At 50.3% G+C, this 17,322-nt stretch overlaps 2 protein-coding genes across 2 annotated transcripts; both read right to left on the reverse strand.

The window, feature by feature from the left end:
• Positions 1-10,038: 10,038 nt before the first annotated feature.
• LOC123079913 (protein NRT1/ PTR FAMILY 5.10) lies at positions 10,039-13,106 on the reverse strand. The gene is made up of 4 exons (XM_044502744.1): positions 12,939-13,106; positions 12,637-12,854; positions 10,923-11,416; positions 10,039-10,839 (listed from the first exon to the last, which is right to left on the reverse strand). The coding sequence occupies exons 1-4, from the start codon at positions 13,021-13,023 to the stop codon at positions 10,080-10,082; spliced, it is 1,557 nt and encodes a 518-aa protein (XP_044358679.1). The 5' UTR covers positions 13,024-13,106; the 3' UTR covers positions 10,039-10,079.
• Positions 13,107-15,093: 1,987 nt separating this feature from the next.
• LOC123076393 (protein NRT1/ PTR FAMILY 5.10) lies at positions 15,094-17,322 on the reverse strand. Its single transcript, XM_044498670.1, has 4 exons — positions 17,238-17,322; positions 16,925-17,142; positions 16,015-16,511; positions 15,094-15,938 (listed from the first exon to the last, which is right to left on the reverse strand). The coding sequence occupies exons 1-4, from the start codon at positions 17,320-17,322 to the stop codon at positions 15,164-15,166; spliced, it is 1,575 nt and encodes a 524-aa protein (XP_044354605.1). The 3' UTR covers positions 15,094-15,163.

A 17,322-nucleotide genomic window follows, 5' to 3' on the forward strand; every position in this document is an offset into this window, starting at 1 on the left:
CAGCAACGTCACTGTTACAACCCAGCGCATGGCGAGCTAGCTCGTCGCGTTTTCCTGTGAGAGGACCGGTGACGGGGCTGCCGCAACCTTGGAAACGAAGATGCTGTGCATATCTGATGGCTGGCTGGAGTCGCTGGGGAGAGATGGGTATTTGGGATGGAAGTTATGGTCCAGAGATCAAGCGGCCCTAATTGAAGGAAATCAACGTCTGGCAAGGTGGTTTAAAAGTCCCTGCCATCAACCGGTTTACGCCTAGCAGCGGCCTTATATTTGAGACGTAAAGTTGTGTTGTGATATTATACCGCGAGTCTTCGGGGGTGTCACACAGCGCCACCACCGCGCCCGCCGCCGGCCACCGTCTCTAGGTCGCCGGAACGACACCGTCCGAGCTTCACCGCCGCCGTCCTCTGCCCTGGGACGGGGAACCGCGCGCGGGTATGGGAGGTCCCGCCACCACCAACACCACCCCGACCAAATCCGGGGGCGCCTACCGGCGGCGGCGTGGGGGTGGGGAGGGTGGACGAAGAGAAAAGGGGCTCGCGCCACCCCGGCCGCCTCCTGGGGAGACGGTGCTAGGGCGGAGTCGAGAGGGGGAGGGCCCCCATTTGCAACTGGATGTTTCTAGGGTTCGTGCTGTTGTTTTCTCGTCCGAGACGTGGGGTTAGGTTGTTAACCCGTCTTCCAGCCTTCTTCACTCATGACAGCACACAAACTTCATAATAGCTAAAGTGTTTAACTTGGTAACAAGTTCACAAACAACAATTACTCGCAAGCTCCATTGAGTTCAAATTACTGACATAAATGAAAACATGTGATAATAAGCAGGGACATCTCCACTCTTCAGTCTTTACAGGCCGTTTCTTCATCTTCCTACAAGATGGCAGCAATGATAGAACTAGTAAAGAACACAAAATTTGAATATTTAAATGACTTTACAGCGATGTCACATATTCAACAGTTTCGCACACGGGCAGTGCCTTCACAAGACATCAGAGATATAGAAGTGGGGAAGACTGACATACTGACATTTCAAAGGTTTGGGTGATGGCAAAAAATAGTCACAATATACTCCCTCCGTTCTAAATTAGTTGACGCATATTTAGTACAAATCTGCATCAACTAATTTGGAACGGAGGCAGTGATACTGGACTGTGATGTTCTATTCCAGTTCTGTTACCGACCAACTAGGGTTCTTGATTACACAATGGTTCACGTTCCGAAATCACAGCAGCAACACTACTTTTCTCAGCACGGTCAACGAGTATATGGAGTCATCTAAACAAAAACATGCAACGGCACCACTAATCTTGTACATGGCACAACTAAACGGAGCAAAGAAAAACAAATAGCATACCAGTTTCAAACACCAAACAGATTTGGCTAAGACCTAACAAATTTTAGGAGATACAAACACGAGTGAGCCGCACAAAAACTTGACCAACATACAACTACTAACAAATTTAAGGAGATTGAGACTCGAACCTGGATTTTGGAATGTAAGGCTAAGAGCTCGGTACGTTTCTTGCGGAGTTTCTCCATAAATTCGATGTCGTCAAGGTACTTCAGAAGATAAACACACAAGAAATAATTAGTCAACGGATCAATCAATTTCCCACAAAATGGTTCTTTACCACACAATTTATGGCATTACATCAAAGGACTCTCTTATCCTTTCCTCCTCTTCTCTCAGTTCTTCTTCTTCATCGTCGTCTTCCTGCACCCCAGGAAAAAACACATAATTGACGTTGGCGCAGCAAAACAAATATGCAACTGCAAAAGATGGACCACAGGTAAGTAACACTGAAGATACTAAAACACTAGCTATTATATATATTACCGTACCTTGTTTTGGGCGTCGCGACACACCTCGTCGGTACATGTATCATAACCAAGGGAGAGATCAGTGTGGCCGCAATCAAAATGAGTAGGGGGGTGCTTCAGATGAATACTTACATTGTTCGTACAACCATGGCAGTGAACATCTAAAGGAAGACACGAGTGAGATTTGTCATTTAAGTACATGATAACCAGCCTGGCTCAGATACACGAGAATAGTTGAATACGTGGCAAAAAAATGCATGATTGCAGCAGCACATACAACTGGCTGTGTGTGAACCAGTTCGATTGTGATATTACAAACATAAAGCTATGTATGGTAGAAGATGGCACAATGGGCAAACAGTCAACAGTAACAGCTCCACAATAAACAAGAAACGCATTCACAATTATATCTATTAGCTAATTTCAAATAGTATTCCAAAACTGCTTAAATAAGATAAGAGTGTGTACTACCCTTGCCATCAGGGTTAAACCCCACAGAAATTGTTGAGAAAATATCCTGCCGCAATGTTCTGACCTATATCTAACAGCTAATTTCAAACAGTATTCCAAAAAATGCTTAATTTAAGATAAGAGTGTACACTACCCTTGCTGTTAGGGTCAATTCTGCAGAAACTGCTGAGAAAATATCCTGGCGTATCGCTCTGATCAAGTGTGACTTCGGCGAAGAATTGATTGACACTGCCCACATCATCATCAGCTCCTTTAGTTTTCATAGTGATATTGAGATGATAGTGCCATGCATTGGGACCTTCGCAGATTGATTGCCAATGCACAATATCTTTGAGTTCATACTCGAAACCCTAGAATGAGCGTGGGTTGGATCATAGCCGATGCGAACCAACCTGTGGTTGAATGGTTAGAGGGATTATGGTATCCCCAGCCCACCAGGGTTCAAGTCCTGGTGCTCGCATTTATTCCTGGATTCCTAGTTGGAGGGCTTTTAATATACTATTTCTTTGTTTATACTTGAGTCATAGAGTTGTGTTGTTATATTATACCATGAGTCACTGATCTTGATCATGCATGCTGCGCGGATGTTTAGTGCACCATTAATTTTAGGGGCGTCAGACAGCGCCACCACCGCGCCCGCCGTCGATCGCCGAAACGCCATCGTCCTCTGCCCCAGGACGGGAACCGCGCGCGGGTATGGGAGGTCCCACCGCCGCCAACCCCCCCCCCCCCCCCCCCCCGACCAGATACGGGGGCGCCTGCCGGCGGCGGCGTGGGGGGGGGGAGTGGACGAAGAGAAAAGGGGCTTGCGCCGCCTAGGCAGCCTCCTGGGGAGACGGTGCTAGGGGGGAGTCGAGAGGGGGAGGGCCCCCATTTGCAACTGGATGTTTCTACAGTTTGTGCCGCTGTTTTCTCGTCCGAGACGTGGGGTTGGGCTGTTAACCCGTCTTCCAGAGCCTTCTTCACACATGACATCACACGTCATAATAGCTAAAGTGTTTAACTTGGTAACAAGTTCACAAACAACAATTACTCGCAAGCTTCACCGAGTTCAAATTACCGACATAAGTGAAAACATGTGATAAGCAGGGACATCGCCACTCTTCAGTCTTTACAGGCCCTTTCTTCATCCTCCTACAAGATGGCAGCAAGGATAGAACTAGTAAAGAACACAAAATTTGAATATTTAAATGACTTTACAGCAATGTCACATATTCAACACTTTCACACACGGGCAATGCCTCCATAAGACATCAGAGATAGAGAATTGGGGAATATTGACATACTGACATTTCAAAGGCTTAGCTGATGGCGAAAAATATAGTCGCAATATACTCCCTCTGTTCCAAATTAGTTGACGCATATTTAGTACAAATCTGCGTCAACTAATTGGGAACGGAGGGAGTGGTAGTCGACCGAGATGTTCTATTCCAGTCCTATTACAGACCAACTAGGGTTCTTTATTACACAGTGGTTCACGTTCCGAAATCACAGCAGCAACACTACTTTTCTCAGCACGGTCAACGAGTATATGGATTCATCTAAACAAAAACATGCAACGGCACCACTAATCTTGTACATGGCACAACTAAACAGAGCAAAGAAAAACAAATAGCAGACCGGTTTCAAACACAAACAGATTTGGCTAAGAGCTAACAAATTTTAGGAGATACAAACACCAGCGAACCGCAGAAAAACTTTACAAACATACAACTACTAACAAATTGAAGGAGATTGGGACTCAAACCTGGTTTTTGGAATGTAAGGCTAAGAGCTCAGCACGTTTCTTGCGGAGTTTCTCCATAAATTCCACATCGTCAAGGTACTTCAAAAGATAAACACACAAGAAATAATTAGTCAACAGCCGGTCAATCAATTTCCCACAAAATGGTTCTTTACCACACAATTTACAGCATTACATCAAAGGACTCTCTTATCCTTTCCTCCTCTTCTCTCAGTTCTTCTTCTTCATCGCCGTCTTCCTGCACCCGAGGAAAAAACACATAATTAACGTTGGCGCAGCAAAACAAATATGCAACTGCAAAAGATGGACCACAGGTAAGTAACACTGAAGATACTAAAACACAAGCTATTATATATGTATATATATGTATATATATATATATATATATATATATATATATATATATATATATATATATATATATATATATATTACCATACCTTGTTTTGGGCATCGCGACACACCTCATCGTTACATGCATCATAACCAAGGGAGAGATCAGTGTGCCCGCAATCAAAATGAGTAGGGGGGTGCTTCAGATGAATACTTCCATTGTTCGTACAACCATGGCAGTGAACATCTAAAGGAAGACATGAGTGAGATTTGTCATTTAAGTGCAAGATAACCAGCCTGGCTCAGATACACGAGAATAGCTGAATAAGTGGCAAAAAAATGCTTGATTGCAGCACATACAACTGGCTGTGCGTGAACCAGTTCGATTGCGATATTACAAAAATAAAGTTATGTATGGTGGAAGATGGCACAATGGGCAAACAGTCAATAGTAACAGCTCCACAATAAACCAGAAACGCATTCACAATTATATCTATCAGCTAATTTCAAACAGTATTCCAAAACTGCTTAATTAAGATAAGAGTGTATACTACCCTTGCCGTCAGGGTTAAACCCCGCAGAAATTGTTGAGAAAATATCCTGCCGCAATGTTCTGACCTATATCTAACAGCTAATTTCAATCAGTATTCCAAAAAATGCTTAATTTAAGATAAGAGTGTACACTACCCGTGCTGTTAGGGTCAATTCTGCAGAAACTGCTGAGAAAATATCCTGGCGTATCGCTCTGATCAAGTGTGACTTCAGCGAAGAATTGGTTGACACTGCCCACATCATCATCAGCTCCTTTAGTTTTCATACTGATATTGAGATGATAGTACCATGCATTGGGACCTTCGCAGATTGATTGCCAATGCACAATATCTTTGAGTTCATACTCGAAACCCTAGAATGAGCGTGGGTTGGATCAGTAACGTTGCATGCACAAAGCATTAGCAATAAAATACGGCAATCCTGGTAGTGGGACGACAGAGTGAGGGCGAGCGGGATGGAGAGAGAAGGAACCTCATCGTCGTGCTTCTTGTCCAGTAAAGCTTTAACCAGTCTGCACATTCTCAGTTTCCCTCTCAGCTATTTTCGAACTTGTGGCGACCTTCCTCGTGCCATCTGACCACTCAAGAGATTCACGTATGAGACGCTCCTTTTTTGTTTCCTTGGACCTAATTTTAGATCAGACAGAGCATACGATTAATAGATGTTACGTTCTTCACAGAAGGTAAGAGATTTTTTTTTTTTGAGAGAGAGAAAGAAAAAGAGAGAGCTCAGAACATTACGTGTCAGTGCTACTGCCACGAGCATAGGTATGGAGAGCACTTGCAATTGCATGAAAGCTCTGAAACGGCCGACCTGGCAGCTCTGGATATGAGTGATACACCCCTGAACGATCCACTCTGACGTAGACTGGTGTAGGCAAACGGAAATGCCTCCAGGCCATAACATGGTCGGTGTCCCAATAAGGATTGGGAACCCTGCAGTGGGAAGGCTCGATCGATGAGTAGAAGAACGATTGTATGTTATATTAGAGCATCTACTACACGCACCTCAAAGTCGCCCCATACTCTATCCGTTCGCGAAATTTTGACCTGGACAAACGCCTTAAATGGGCCTCAAACACCTGGACTGATCGGCACCCCTCATATCTAGCCTAAATATGGGACGGACATGTGGCGTCTAGGCACGCCCATCACGTCGTACCCGACAGCCCGACCCCACCGTAAATTGTACCAAATCCACTAAACCCTTCCTCGTCCTTCCGCCGCCCTCCAACCTTTCTCGCGCCAGAGCCCTCGCCGTCCGCCACCCTCCCCCTCCCATCCTCACCACCGGCCCCGACCTGCCGTCGTAGATGTCATCCAGCACGACCTCGACCGCCGCGACGGAGACGCAGTCTGCCTCATCCGTCACCGTCCCTTCCTCGGCTCCGTCTTGCAAGGCGGAGAACGTCGCCCGGAAGATACGGCGGCGGCGACAGCGAGAGAGGGAGGCGGCGGCGCAGGGAGGTTCAGACATGGTCGAGCAGCTGTCTCCCCCGCCGCGCCCGGCACGCACACCCTTTCCATCCGAGCGGCGACGCGGATTACGCCGTCCGACGTCGTTGAGAGTTGAGACAAAGGAGGATTCGACGGCCGGCTAGGCTATTCCGAACATCTTTTCCACCGACGCACAACCTGACAATGGATGTATGTGACTCGCCGCAGCTCGTTCGGGCGCGGATGAGCACGGGCACCAGCGGCACTCGGGCTGCGCTTGACATGTTCGATGGAATGACCGAACAAGAGTCAGTACATTTTCTTTGCTCCTGTCCGATCATATTTGTGCATAAACCACTAGTTCATTTCGCACATGATGAATGCTTGCAAACCACGATCATGTAGGAGGCGTACATGTCGAACTTGATCAAAGACAATGAAGATCCGACCGGAATGGAGTACGAATTGGAGGGCACCACCGCATTTGAAGTTGGGACAACATCCGATCTCAATCCGAGCAAGAAGTAGAAGAAGACCAAGACGGCGAAGGTAAGAGGTCCGGTAGTCTCAAGATATGAGGACATCATGTTGGTCAAAGCTTGGTTGGCCACAAAATGGATCCAACATGCGACACCGGGCAAAATGCGAACACGTATTGGGAGAAGATTTGAAAGGAGTACCATGAATAAAAGGATTATGTGGAACCGCATCCTATCGCGACCACCCACAATGTGGCATCTCTCCAACATCGATGGGGGATCATTCAAGGGAAAGTAAACAAGTATGTCGGCTACTACTCACAAGTGACCAAACGCCCTCAAAGTGGGATGGAAGCGGCAACTCACGTAAGCTCAATTATGGAGGAGGCGGCCCAGCGCCTTCTTGATCGCGGGCAACAACTCCTCCTTGACAACGAGGCGATGTCCGCGCGCGGCGGGAACGACGCATTGATGCGGCTGTACCGACTGCGTGGCGGGAACGCATACTCCTCCTTCACGCGACATCCGATCTGGACGCCGCGATGGTGCAGGGACGAGGCTGGCTCCTCCTTCATGCGGCGTCCGATCTGGACGCCGCGGATGTGCAGGGCGAGGCCGTCTCCTCCTTCACTGGCAGGAGCGTGGATGCCGACTTGGGCTTGACGCGGTGGCGCAATAGGGACAGCAGCTCCTCCTTCACGCACATTGGCGATGGCGGCGACGGCCCCATGTAACGGAGCGACCGCTCCGTCATTATCTCGATCTGACGGACGAAATCTTCGTCCGCCAGAGCGGCCTCCTTGAGGAGTCGGGGCGGCTGCTGCGGTGGCTCATGCGGCTGTTGCGGCGGCGCCTAGTCCTCCTCGTCACCGGAGGATATGACGATCTCCTCCTTGGCGGAGGAGCCGGCCTCCATGGACGCTGGCGGGCCGGGAGAGCGCTTCCGCGACGCCAAGAACCATCGGAGGAGGAGCTTTCGCCTACTCCGCCTGCGGGTGCGGAGCACCACGACTTCAGCATCGCCGGAGCTTGTGTCGAAGAGGAAGAGGGAGGGGCTCGGGCGTGAAGATGGGGAGGAAAGGGGGCCAGTGCTCGAGGAAAGGGGTGGTGCATCTCCGGCGCATGGTTTAAATAGCCGCGACGAGGCCCAAGCGAAGGGGCGGTCCGCTTCAATGCGGCGCAGCGGCCGGAGTTGGTTCCTCGGGAACCTGCGTCCGTATTGAAGCGGCGGCTGCCGAGAGGTCACGTCGGTCAGCACCGCCCTCTCTCTCTCCGGTCGCATCGTGGCATCAATGCCGGCCTCCGCGTGCTCTGGGTCAGCATGAATGCGGTGCAGTAAGCAGCACGTGCATCGAAAGAAAAGTGTGGGAGGGGCGGTGACGGGTTTTTTGATGGGCTGGGTCGGTCAGAAGCGGGCATGGAATTGGTCCGGACTCTAGGAAGCCTACCCGCGTTTGTCTTTGGTTTACTGGAGGAATCGTATCCGGACCGACCTGCGGACCGATACATGGATCACGTTTGATGACTTCGACGGACAAATTCTAAAACTGAATACCATAAAATATATCATGGCGTGATGTGACCTGGAACCTTGCCGCGAGAAATCGGACTGAAATGTAGCTACGAATCACCGTCCACAGACAAAACAATTCGATTTCGACAAATCACAAACAGGAAATGATTAAGGGCCAAGAGCAAGATCTTACGTGGAAGGTGGCGTCCGCCCTTTTGGCTCAACGGATCTGATCCTTACCGGCGGGGGTGGTGTGGGGTGCCCCATCCTCTCTTTTCGCTGCTGCCTGTCCTCAACAGATCCCGGCCCTGGGGTGTATATTTAAAAATATTTATGTATTTTGATATTTTTTGAATTATGAAAATGTTTGAAAATTTTAAATATGTATATAATACAATTCAAAATATTATTTAATTATACAATCATTTCAATAATTATATGCACATTTGTATATTTCAATATTATTATATTTAAAAATATTCATAATTTAAGATTTAATCGTTGACATGAATATTCAATCTTGTCTAATATTTAAATTATCTTTTTTTAATATAACGCATGTGTACAAATATTCATAAATATTTAGTACATGTTTGTATGCATCATTTTTTATAACTTAAATATAAGCCACGAGTGTATATTTTTTATTCATTAATTTTATTTAATATACATTTAAATGTACATATTGACTAAATAATTTTATGAAATAAATGGGTGTATATTTAAAAATATTTATTACCAATTGTCATCCGTATCTATAACATTTATGACACACGGACATAATTTTCATTAATGTTTTACAAATATCTTAAAAAATAGTGTGTGCAAAATGGGTCGCACCATCTGTAACCCATTTAAGCTCGACATGCGTCCTCGTTCAATACGTATAGCCTAGTTATCCAGTGGGGCGTTCTGGTGACTGGACTCCATGAAGCCAATTTTTTTGGAAAATAAAATAAAAATCAAACCTTTTATGTTAAAGAAAAACTGATTAAAATATGCAAGTATACAAGGATGAAATGTATATGTGTTTGCAATTCAAGATGAAATACCTTAAAATGTGACATGTACAAAAAAATCATGGACTTCGAAGACGTAATGTATCATGTGTTGAAAAGCCCTTGGTTTTTTTTCACAGCCCACATTATAATGTATTTGTTCTGAAAATTTACACACATGTGCATTATGCTTCCATATATATCTGTATTTCTTTCTGAATTTTTAAAAATGATTTTTTTTATGAATTATGAATTTTGCAAGCCTCCAAAAGTTATCTATACAAGTCATTCCAACAGAAGGGTGGAGTATACCTTCAGTGTTAGTCATTGGTAAAAAAAATGCCACATCCACAAGGGCTTTTGTGAGGAAGAAGAAAATCCAAGGAGTTTGTCGAAAAAATCAGGCCACACGGCCCTTCTCCGTGTCCCGTGGCTGACAGCCGGCCTCACATGCCTAGTCAGTGCAGATTTTCTGTATACAAACACAGTAAGCAAAGTATGTGCACATCCGAGCCAAGTTTTACCACTTTGATTTATACCGCAATTTTTAACATCAAATTAACTGTTTAGCCCACTATGTATACCGCAACTTTTAATACCAAAGTAACCGTTTACCCCACTAGTGTAATTGAGTATTTTTTTTTAAACAACGCCTAACGAAGGGTACATGCTATTAGGCGTCGGTGGGAAAATGCCAAATACTCGTGAAACTGATGGAGGACGTACGGATCATTACTCAGGTTTGTGTCGGTAGGCATATTGTTTTGCAAAGTACAAGAACACGACCACCTCTAAAGTGCCGAGGCCAGCCAGGATCCAATAGAAGTAATCGAGGTGCGCACGGTTGAGGTTGTCGGAGAACCAGCTCTCTCCCCCGCCCCTCGTCGTGGCCCAGTCGATCGCCCACACGAGCATGCCGCTGGCGTAGCTCCCCACGCCGAAGATGCTCAGACAAAGCGCCAGCCCCACGCTGCGGAGCGCGTCCGGCACCTGGTCGTAGAAGAACTCCTCCAATCCGATGTAGCTGAACACCTCCGCGAGGCCGATAAGGACGTACTGCGGTACCAGCCAGCATAGGCTCATCGGCACCGCCACGTCCGGCCGGTCGAGCAGGCCCGCGTCCTTGGCAACGCGGAGGCGCTTGGCTTCCACGAGCGCCGCGACGGCCATGGTGATGCACGACGTGACCATCCCGGCGCCGATGCGCTGGAGCATGGTGATGCCCCGGGGGTGACCGGTGAGGTGCCTCACGAAGGGTACAATGGCGCGGTCATAGACAGGGACCAGGGCGATGAATGTGAAGCTGATGCAGCACTGCAGCGCCGCAGGCGGCAGGACGAGGCCCGTGGCCCCGCCTAGGCGCCGGTCCATCGTGCTGCCCTGCTTGGTGAACAGGGTGGTGATCTGCGAGATGCACGCGGCAAACACTAAGCTTGACAACCAGATAGGAAGCAGCTTAACGAGGAACCCGTCCTGATTTGTCTCCAAAAGCCTGCACAAGTAGACACAACCGCCATTACTCACTGTGATGCCATCTGCCAGTCAACAGGTCAATTTGCACTCCCAGGCGCTCACCGTTGGGTGTCAATGGTGGCATCAGGTCGAGAAAAGACGAGCTTCTCGGCGAGCCGCCCAAAGGAACTGCCGTCCATGGGATGCTCTACCTGGTACGTCCGCTTGCCAAGCAAGAAGACAGCGAGGTACACCACCATGATTGCCCAGCACACGGCGAACCCTACCGTCCAGCCGACGTTCTCTTCGACGTAGGTGACCGCGGTCGCCGCAATGGCGTAGCCCCACGAGATGGAGAAGTGGAACCAGTTGAAGTAGGAGCTCCGGGACGCGCCCGCGCTGGAATCGAACTGGTCCGCGCCCAGGGCCTCCGAGCACGGCTTGTGGAAGCCTTGCGCCAGCGCTAGCAGGTAGAGCGCGGTGTAGAAGAAGCCGAGCTGAGCAGGTGATGATGACGTCGAGGGCGGCGGCGAGCAGGTGGTGGTTGTGTCATGGCAGTCGGCGGGACGAAGTTGTCGCGTTTGCAGCATGGATGAGACCGTCAGCATTCCCAGGCTCTGCTCATCATCAGACATCAACATTAGTAAACGCGATGTCAAATATGCACGCGAAAACGTTACAAACGAGTGTGCAAACTGCAACAACTTAAAAGTCAAAAGCAAAACATCTCTAGCCAATCCCTAAAAACTTTTAACTGTTCAAAAAGAGTATTTTAAGGAGTTAACCGTGTAGCATAATCCTCAAAGAACAATGGTTAACTTTTCAAAATTTTAAGATGATATGCAGCTCAGTCTATTGAAAATGCTCATAAGATAGCGTATATGTATGCGTGCTTATACGGGTGAGTTTATGCGTGTATATATGCACGCTTGCTTTTGTACCGTGGTTAAAAAAAATTGTTCAAAACCCAGCTCAACTCTCTCATTTTTAAGTGACCGCATATGTCTCTCCTTAAAAAAATCTTTCTCCTTTTTTCTATGTGATACCTCCTCCAATTCCGGGTCGCCGGAACCCGCCGTTCGCCACCCTGGTGACCAAAAAAATGAAATCTCCACCACCCCCACGCCTCCGGCCACTACGAACTTGGGTGATTCACAGATGGGGCCATCTCGACATCGCACTGTTTGCGCTGGTACTCGTGGGAGTGGACTGGGACGTCCAACTGATGTTGTTGTCATACCCGTGAACCAGTGTGTGTGCGCGCGCTCCGTGTGTGCGCGTATTGCGTGTTACTTCCTTTATTTCAAAATGTAATGTGCCCATGCTTTTAAAAAATACGAATTCAGTGATATATTCAGTGATATAATTTTTGCTTCCGCCACTCTTGGTCTCGTTGGTTAAATTTACGATTAAACTTGAATCTCGAAAAGAGCGGGCGCACTACATTTTAAAATGGAGGGACTACTATAACTTAAACTGCACGGCTTGATTACTTTCCTAGTTCAGACTCATCACATGGATGGCTGCTGATCTGTCCGTCCCCTTCCAATTGCCCAGGTCTGGATTCTGGAATCTCAATGAGAGCGTCGATTCAGAATTTTGTTGTTGTTGTTGTTGTACCATTGTATGAGGCGACAGTGAATCAATTTCGTGACGGCGATTGAAGTAGACCTTGCCAGAATCAATTCGTCGCGCGAAATTCTACGGCAAGAGTGAATCATAGCCACCTCCACCACACGACTACCTACCGCGCAATGACAATGGAATCAAGGCACGTCGTGGATATGAATATGATGCTTGGAACAGAGAAGGGAGCGGAGTTTGTGCTAGCACTGACCAGCAGGTAGAGCACGCCGGCGAGTAGGACCGCCCGGTACCGCCCGAGGCGCGAGTCGGCGGCGAGCGCGCCCACGAGTGGCAGCACCAGCACGGTCCCGGACCAGGCGTTCACGCCGGCGGCGGCGGCCGCGGTGGACATGCCCAGCGGGCCGGTCAGGTACGTGATCAGGTTGCCCCCCACGCCCATGAACCCGATGCGCTCCAAGAAGCCGACGACTGCACGTACGGAGCAGACATGGCAGTTCAGACTTCATACATCATCCATGGCAAGTCAACGCGGTGAATGGCCGGCGAGATTACCGACGATGAAGAGCGCGGCGCCCCAGCCGCCGCGGCCGTTGCGACGTGCGCCTGAACGTGAGAGGGGCCCGCCTGACTCCTCCATTGCTTCGCGCCTTGGCTACCGGCCGGAGGTGCGCCGGTGCGTGATCTATACAGTTTGTCCCGTCTGCGGGGCGTACCTGGCCGGAGTAGACAGCTGCCCACGGTGGTAGTACGTATATTTATTAGTACCATGTGGCTCGCGTGATTAAGATGGGCCTGTCTAAATCAAATCAGTAACTATTTTTGTATTATTATTATTAGAAGGGAAATGTTTGTGGCCGGGACGCCGGCCGAACCGTTGCGCCGGTCGCGCTCCGCGCGTTGGATCTTTTTTATCCAAAGACGCTGTGTGCGTCACGTGTTACCAGACCCATATATTTTTTACTATTCCTTTCCCAGTTTTTGCTGCAACCGCACGGGGAAGGCATTTCGGTGCGAGGAGGCAGGGCGGCTGTGTTTGGCGACGAGGTCGTTGGTGCCTGGAGATGAGGAGCGGCGGCGGCGGCCCAGGACGGATCTTGATTCTCCGGCGATCTATGCGCCCCCTCCTCCCCCCCCCCCCCCCCCCGGCGGATGGTAACTCTCCCCTCGTGCTCTACCTTTGGTTGTTGTCTCCCCCTCCCCCATTGGCATTAGGGTTATGGTGCCGGGGTTGTCGTTTGTGTTCCCGTGGGCCGCCGCCGGCGTCGGCGCAGATGGGGACGGGGTGGTGTTCCCACGGGTCGATGGAGGGAGCAGGGTGGTGTTCCCACGGGCCGAGGGTGGGGGCGGGGTGGAGGATTTGATGCTTCTGGTGGCTAGGGATTTGGGATTGGAATTAGGATTTTTTGTTCCTCCACGAACTACGGGATTTTTTTTGTTCTCGCACATATGCTAGGTTGTGACAACGGCCGCCGCCGCTGACCGACCACCGCGGCCGCCATGGCGGCCGGAGGGGCAGGGGCTTCCCGTGCGCAGGTGGATACGGACTGCATAGAGCAGAATATAGCTCTCCTGCCCATTTCCCCCAACAAGTGTTGCAACATTTCTATTGGCATTGTCACTGGCCACATGGGCATTTCCATGATTTGGAGCTGCACCATCCGTGTTCAGCTGCAAGGAATCATCACTGTCAGTTCCCGGAGTATCATTTAGATCAATGCCATCCACTTCTTCTTGGTGTGCAACATTTTGCAGATCATCATCAGGGAAAATTGATGGCTCGACAGCAACATTCTGCAACAAAATCACGTCCAAGTCAATTTTTATTTTGCTGCGTGAAAAAACATGCAAAAAGCGCGAACAAAAAAAGTGGACGCAGCATGTCAATCACAATTCCAAAACAATTCCTGCATACAGCATTTTAGGACGTAGCATGTAACATTCAGCAAGTAGTATGTAGCAAGTGCAACACATACTTGTAACATTTTACTAGCAGACAGCAGGAAAAAACATCTTACTAGCATTAATTGACAACATATCAGAAATACTACACAAAAATCAAACACAAGTATGTTGACAGCATCTCTTTTTTAATCTCATGCCCATCAATTGAAATCAAAGGTTGCAACATTTTATTGTGAACGAAAGGATCTAGGGTTTGCAATTGGAATTCATACCAAATCAATTTCATCCCGGCCATGCCATGCTGCATCTTGGAAGACCACACCAGGGTTGTAGTACCGTTGCAGCACCGGTCCACTACCACCAGGGTCTTGCCGCCTCAGGGGACTTCGGCCATGAACGGCAGCGGAGCTCGACCCAAATCCATGGCGGCGAGGAGGTCATTACGGATGTAAGACATGGTTGAAGCAAGTCCAAGGCCGCTTGATAGATGGGGGAGCCCCTCCTCGAGATGATTCGGTCGCGGGGAACCAAAAAAACGGCGGGTCCGGCCGCCGCGGGTCGGGGACGGGCAGACGGGGGGAGGGGGGAGGAGGGGGGATCCAGCTCCCCTGTTTTCCTCGTTGTGGCGGGTCGTAGCACGGTTGCAACAAACATGTTCTTTTTTGCTGCAACGGTTCGTTCGGTACAGACTCGCGCGCAGATCTGACGGTTCACACTAACCGCATCGGACGGCTGGGGCTCGACCGGCCCAACAGTTGAGCCCGTGCGCCGGCGCAGATCGCTGCCCTATTAGAATGCAGTACAGATCAAGAAATGTTCCGTGAAGTGAAGTATGAGATGCAGATCGGTTGTTTCTTCCGGGCCGAGATGCATTTCTACATTACAAGCTCGCGTTTGTTAGTGTAGACGTATCTCGTGGAAAAATACAAGAAAACGAGCACCTCCAGCGCGGCGACCCCGGCCAGAGCCCAGTAGAAGTAGTCGAGGTGCGCACGGTTGAGGTTGTCCGAGAACCAGCTCTCCCCCGTGCGCATCGTCGCCCAGTCGACCGCCGACACGAGCACGCCGCTGGCGTAGTTCCCCACGCCCATGATGCTCATGCAGAGCGCGAGCCCGACGCTCCGGAGCGCGTCGGGCACCTGGTCGTAGAAGAACTCCTCCAGGCCCACCATGGTGAACACGTTGGCGAGGCCGAGCAGCACGTACTGCGGCACCATCCACCACAGGCTCATCGGCACCGTCACCCCCGGACTGTCGACCAGGCCGGCGTCCCTCGCCGCGCGGAGGCGCGCCGCCTCCACGAGCGCCGCGACGGCCATGGCGACGGACGCGATGGCCATGCCGGCGCCAATGCGCTGGAGCATGGTGATCCCGGAGGGATGCTTGGTCACGCGCCTCGCGAGGGGCACGAAGGCGCGGTCGTAGATGGGGACGGAGGCGATGATGGCGAGGCCGACGAAGCTCTGTAGCGCCGCCGGAGGCACGACTAGGCCTGTGGTCGCGCCGATGCGCCGGTCCATGGTGCTGCCCTGCTTGGTGAACAGAGTGGACACCTGCACGATCACCATTGCATACACGACGCTGGTCATCCATATCGGAAGCAGCTTCACCATGACCCCCTTGCCTTCCTGCTCTTTTGGCCTCAGTAAACTGCACTGGCATAAGCGTAGGTTAATCACAGTAATGACATCTCCAGCGTGGCAGCATAAGTGGGCATCGAACTTACCATTCATCGTCCATGGCGGCGCTGCGACGGAAGACCCTGTCAGTCCATGTACGCGCCGTGGCTGCCAACTTTTCCGTGAGCCGTGCGAGAGCACGGCGGTCGCGTGGCTGCTCTGCGATACGGTACGTGCCCGTGCCAAGCAAGAACATGGACAGGGACACGAGCATCATCGCCCAGGACGCGCCGAACCCGGCGGCCCAGCCGACGTTGTCCTGCACGTAGCTCAGCGCGACGACGGCGACAATGAAGCCCCACGACATGGAGAAGTGGAGCCAGTTGAAGAAAGAGCTACGGGACGCGATGCTGTCGGGGGAGCTCCGGGGGAATTGGTCCGCGCCGAGGGCCTGCGCATTGGGCTTGTGGAAGCCCTGCGCCAGCGCCACCACGTAGATCGTGGCGTAGAAGAACGCCGCGCGGGGAGGGGACGCCGGCGGCGATGCCGCTGGTTGAGGTTGACGTGGTGGTACCATGGATGACACCGTCAGCATCCCGAAGCTCTGTCCACAACATAATTTCTGCTATATTGAGCTGTTGGTATGTACAATTATTCACTGAACTGTAATGAACTGAATAACTAGGTTCAGACCATGTCGATTTCAGGACAAGCGTATGTTTTTGTCATTTTAGGCCTAAGATTTTAGGAACAGATCCAATTTCGTCATATAAAGATGCCACCGTGATCCTAAATCCCTTGTGTAAAGATCCATTCGACAACACAAATGATTAACATCATGTTCGCGCATAAAGCGACGTAGCAGTGATGTCACACGCACTGGAAATTAAGAAAACGATGCTAAACCTACCATTCCATCCTATAATATTTCAGAAATGAAACAGACGGCAAATGGACGATCGTGGAGGGAGCTAAAAGACACACAAAACGTCAAGAATTGAGAGCGGGTTCACCAACCACGAGGTAGAGCACGCCGGCGGCCACGATGGCCCGGTACCGGCCAATCCAGGAGTCGGCGGCCAGCGCGCCGAGAAGCGGCAGCATCGACGCCGTCCCGGCCCAGGCGTTCACCCCGGCCGCGGCCGCCGCGGTGGACAGACCCAGCGGGCCGGTGAGGTACGTGATCAGGTTGCCCTGCACGCCGTAGAACCCGACGCGCTCCACGAACTCCACCGCTGCAGGGCCATGGCCATGGCGCGGGGGAACAGCTAGCCGTGGTCAGTGGAACTTGACTGCTTGAGAGTTGAATTCAGATGGAGGCGTACCGTACCTATCAGGAAGAGTGCTGCTGGCCATCCGCCGGGTTTGCTGGTGGTCGACGGCTCACCCGGAGGCAGGAGCACGCCAGAGTCCAT

Source organism: Triticum aestivum, chromosome 3D, assembly GCF_018294505.1.
Source record: "Triticum aestivum cultivar Chinese Spring chromosome 3D, IWGSC CS RefSeq v2.1, whole genome shotgun sequence".
Taxonomy (NCBI): Eukaryota; Viridiplantae; Streptophyta; class Magnoliopsida; order Poales; family Poaceae; genus Triticum; species Triticum aestivum.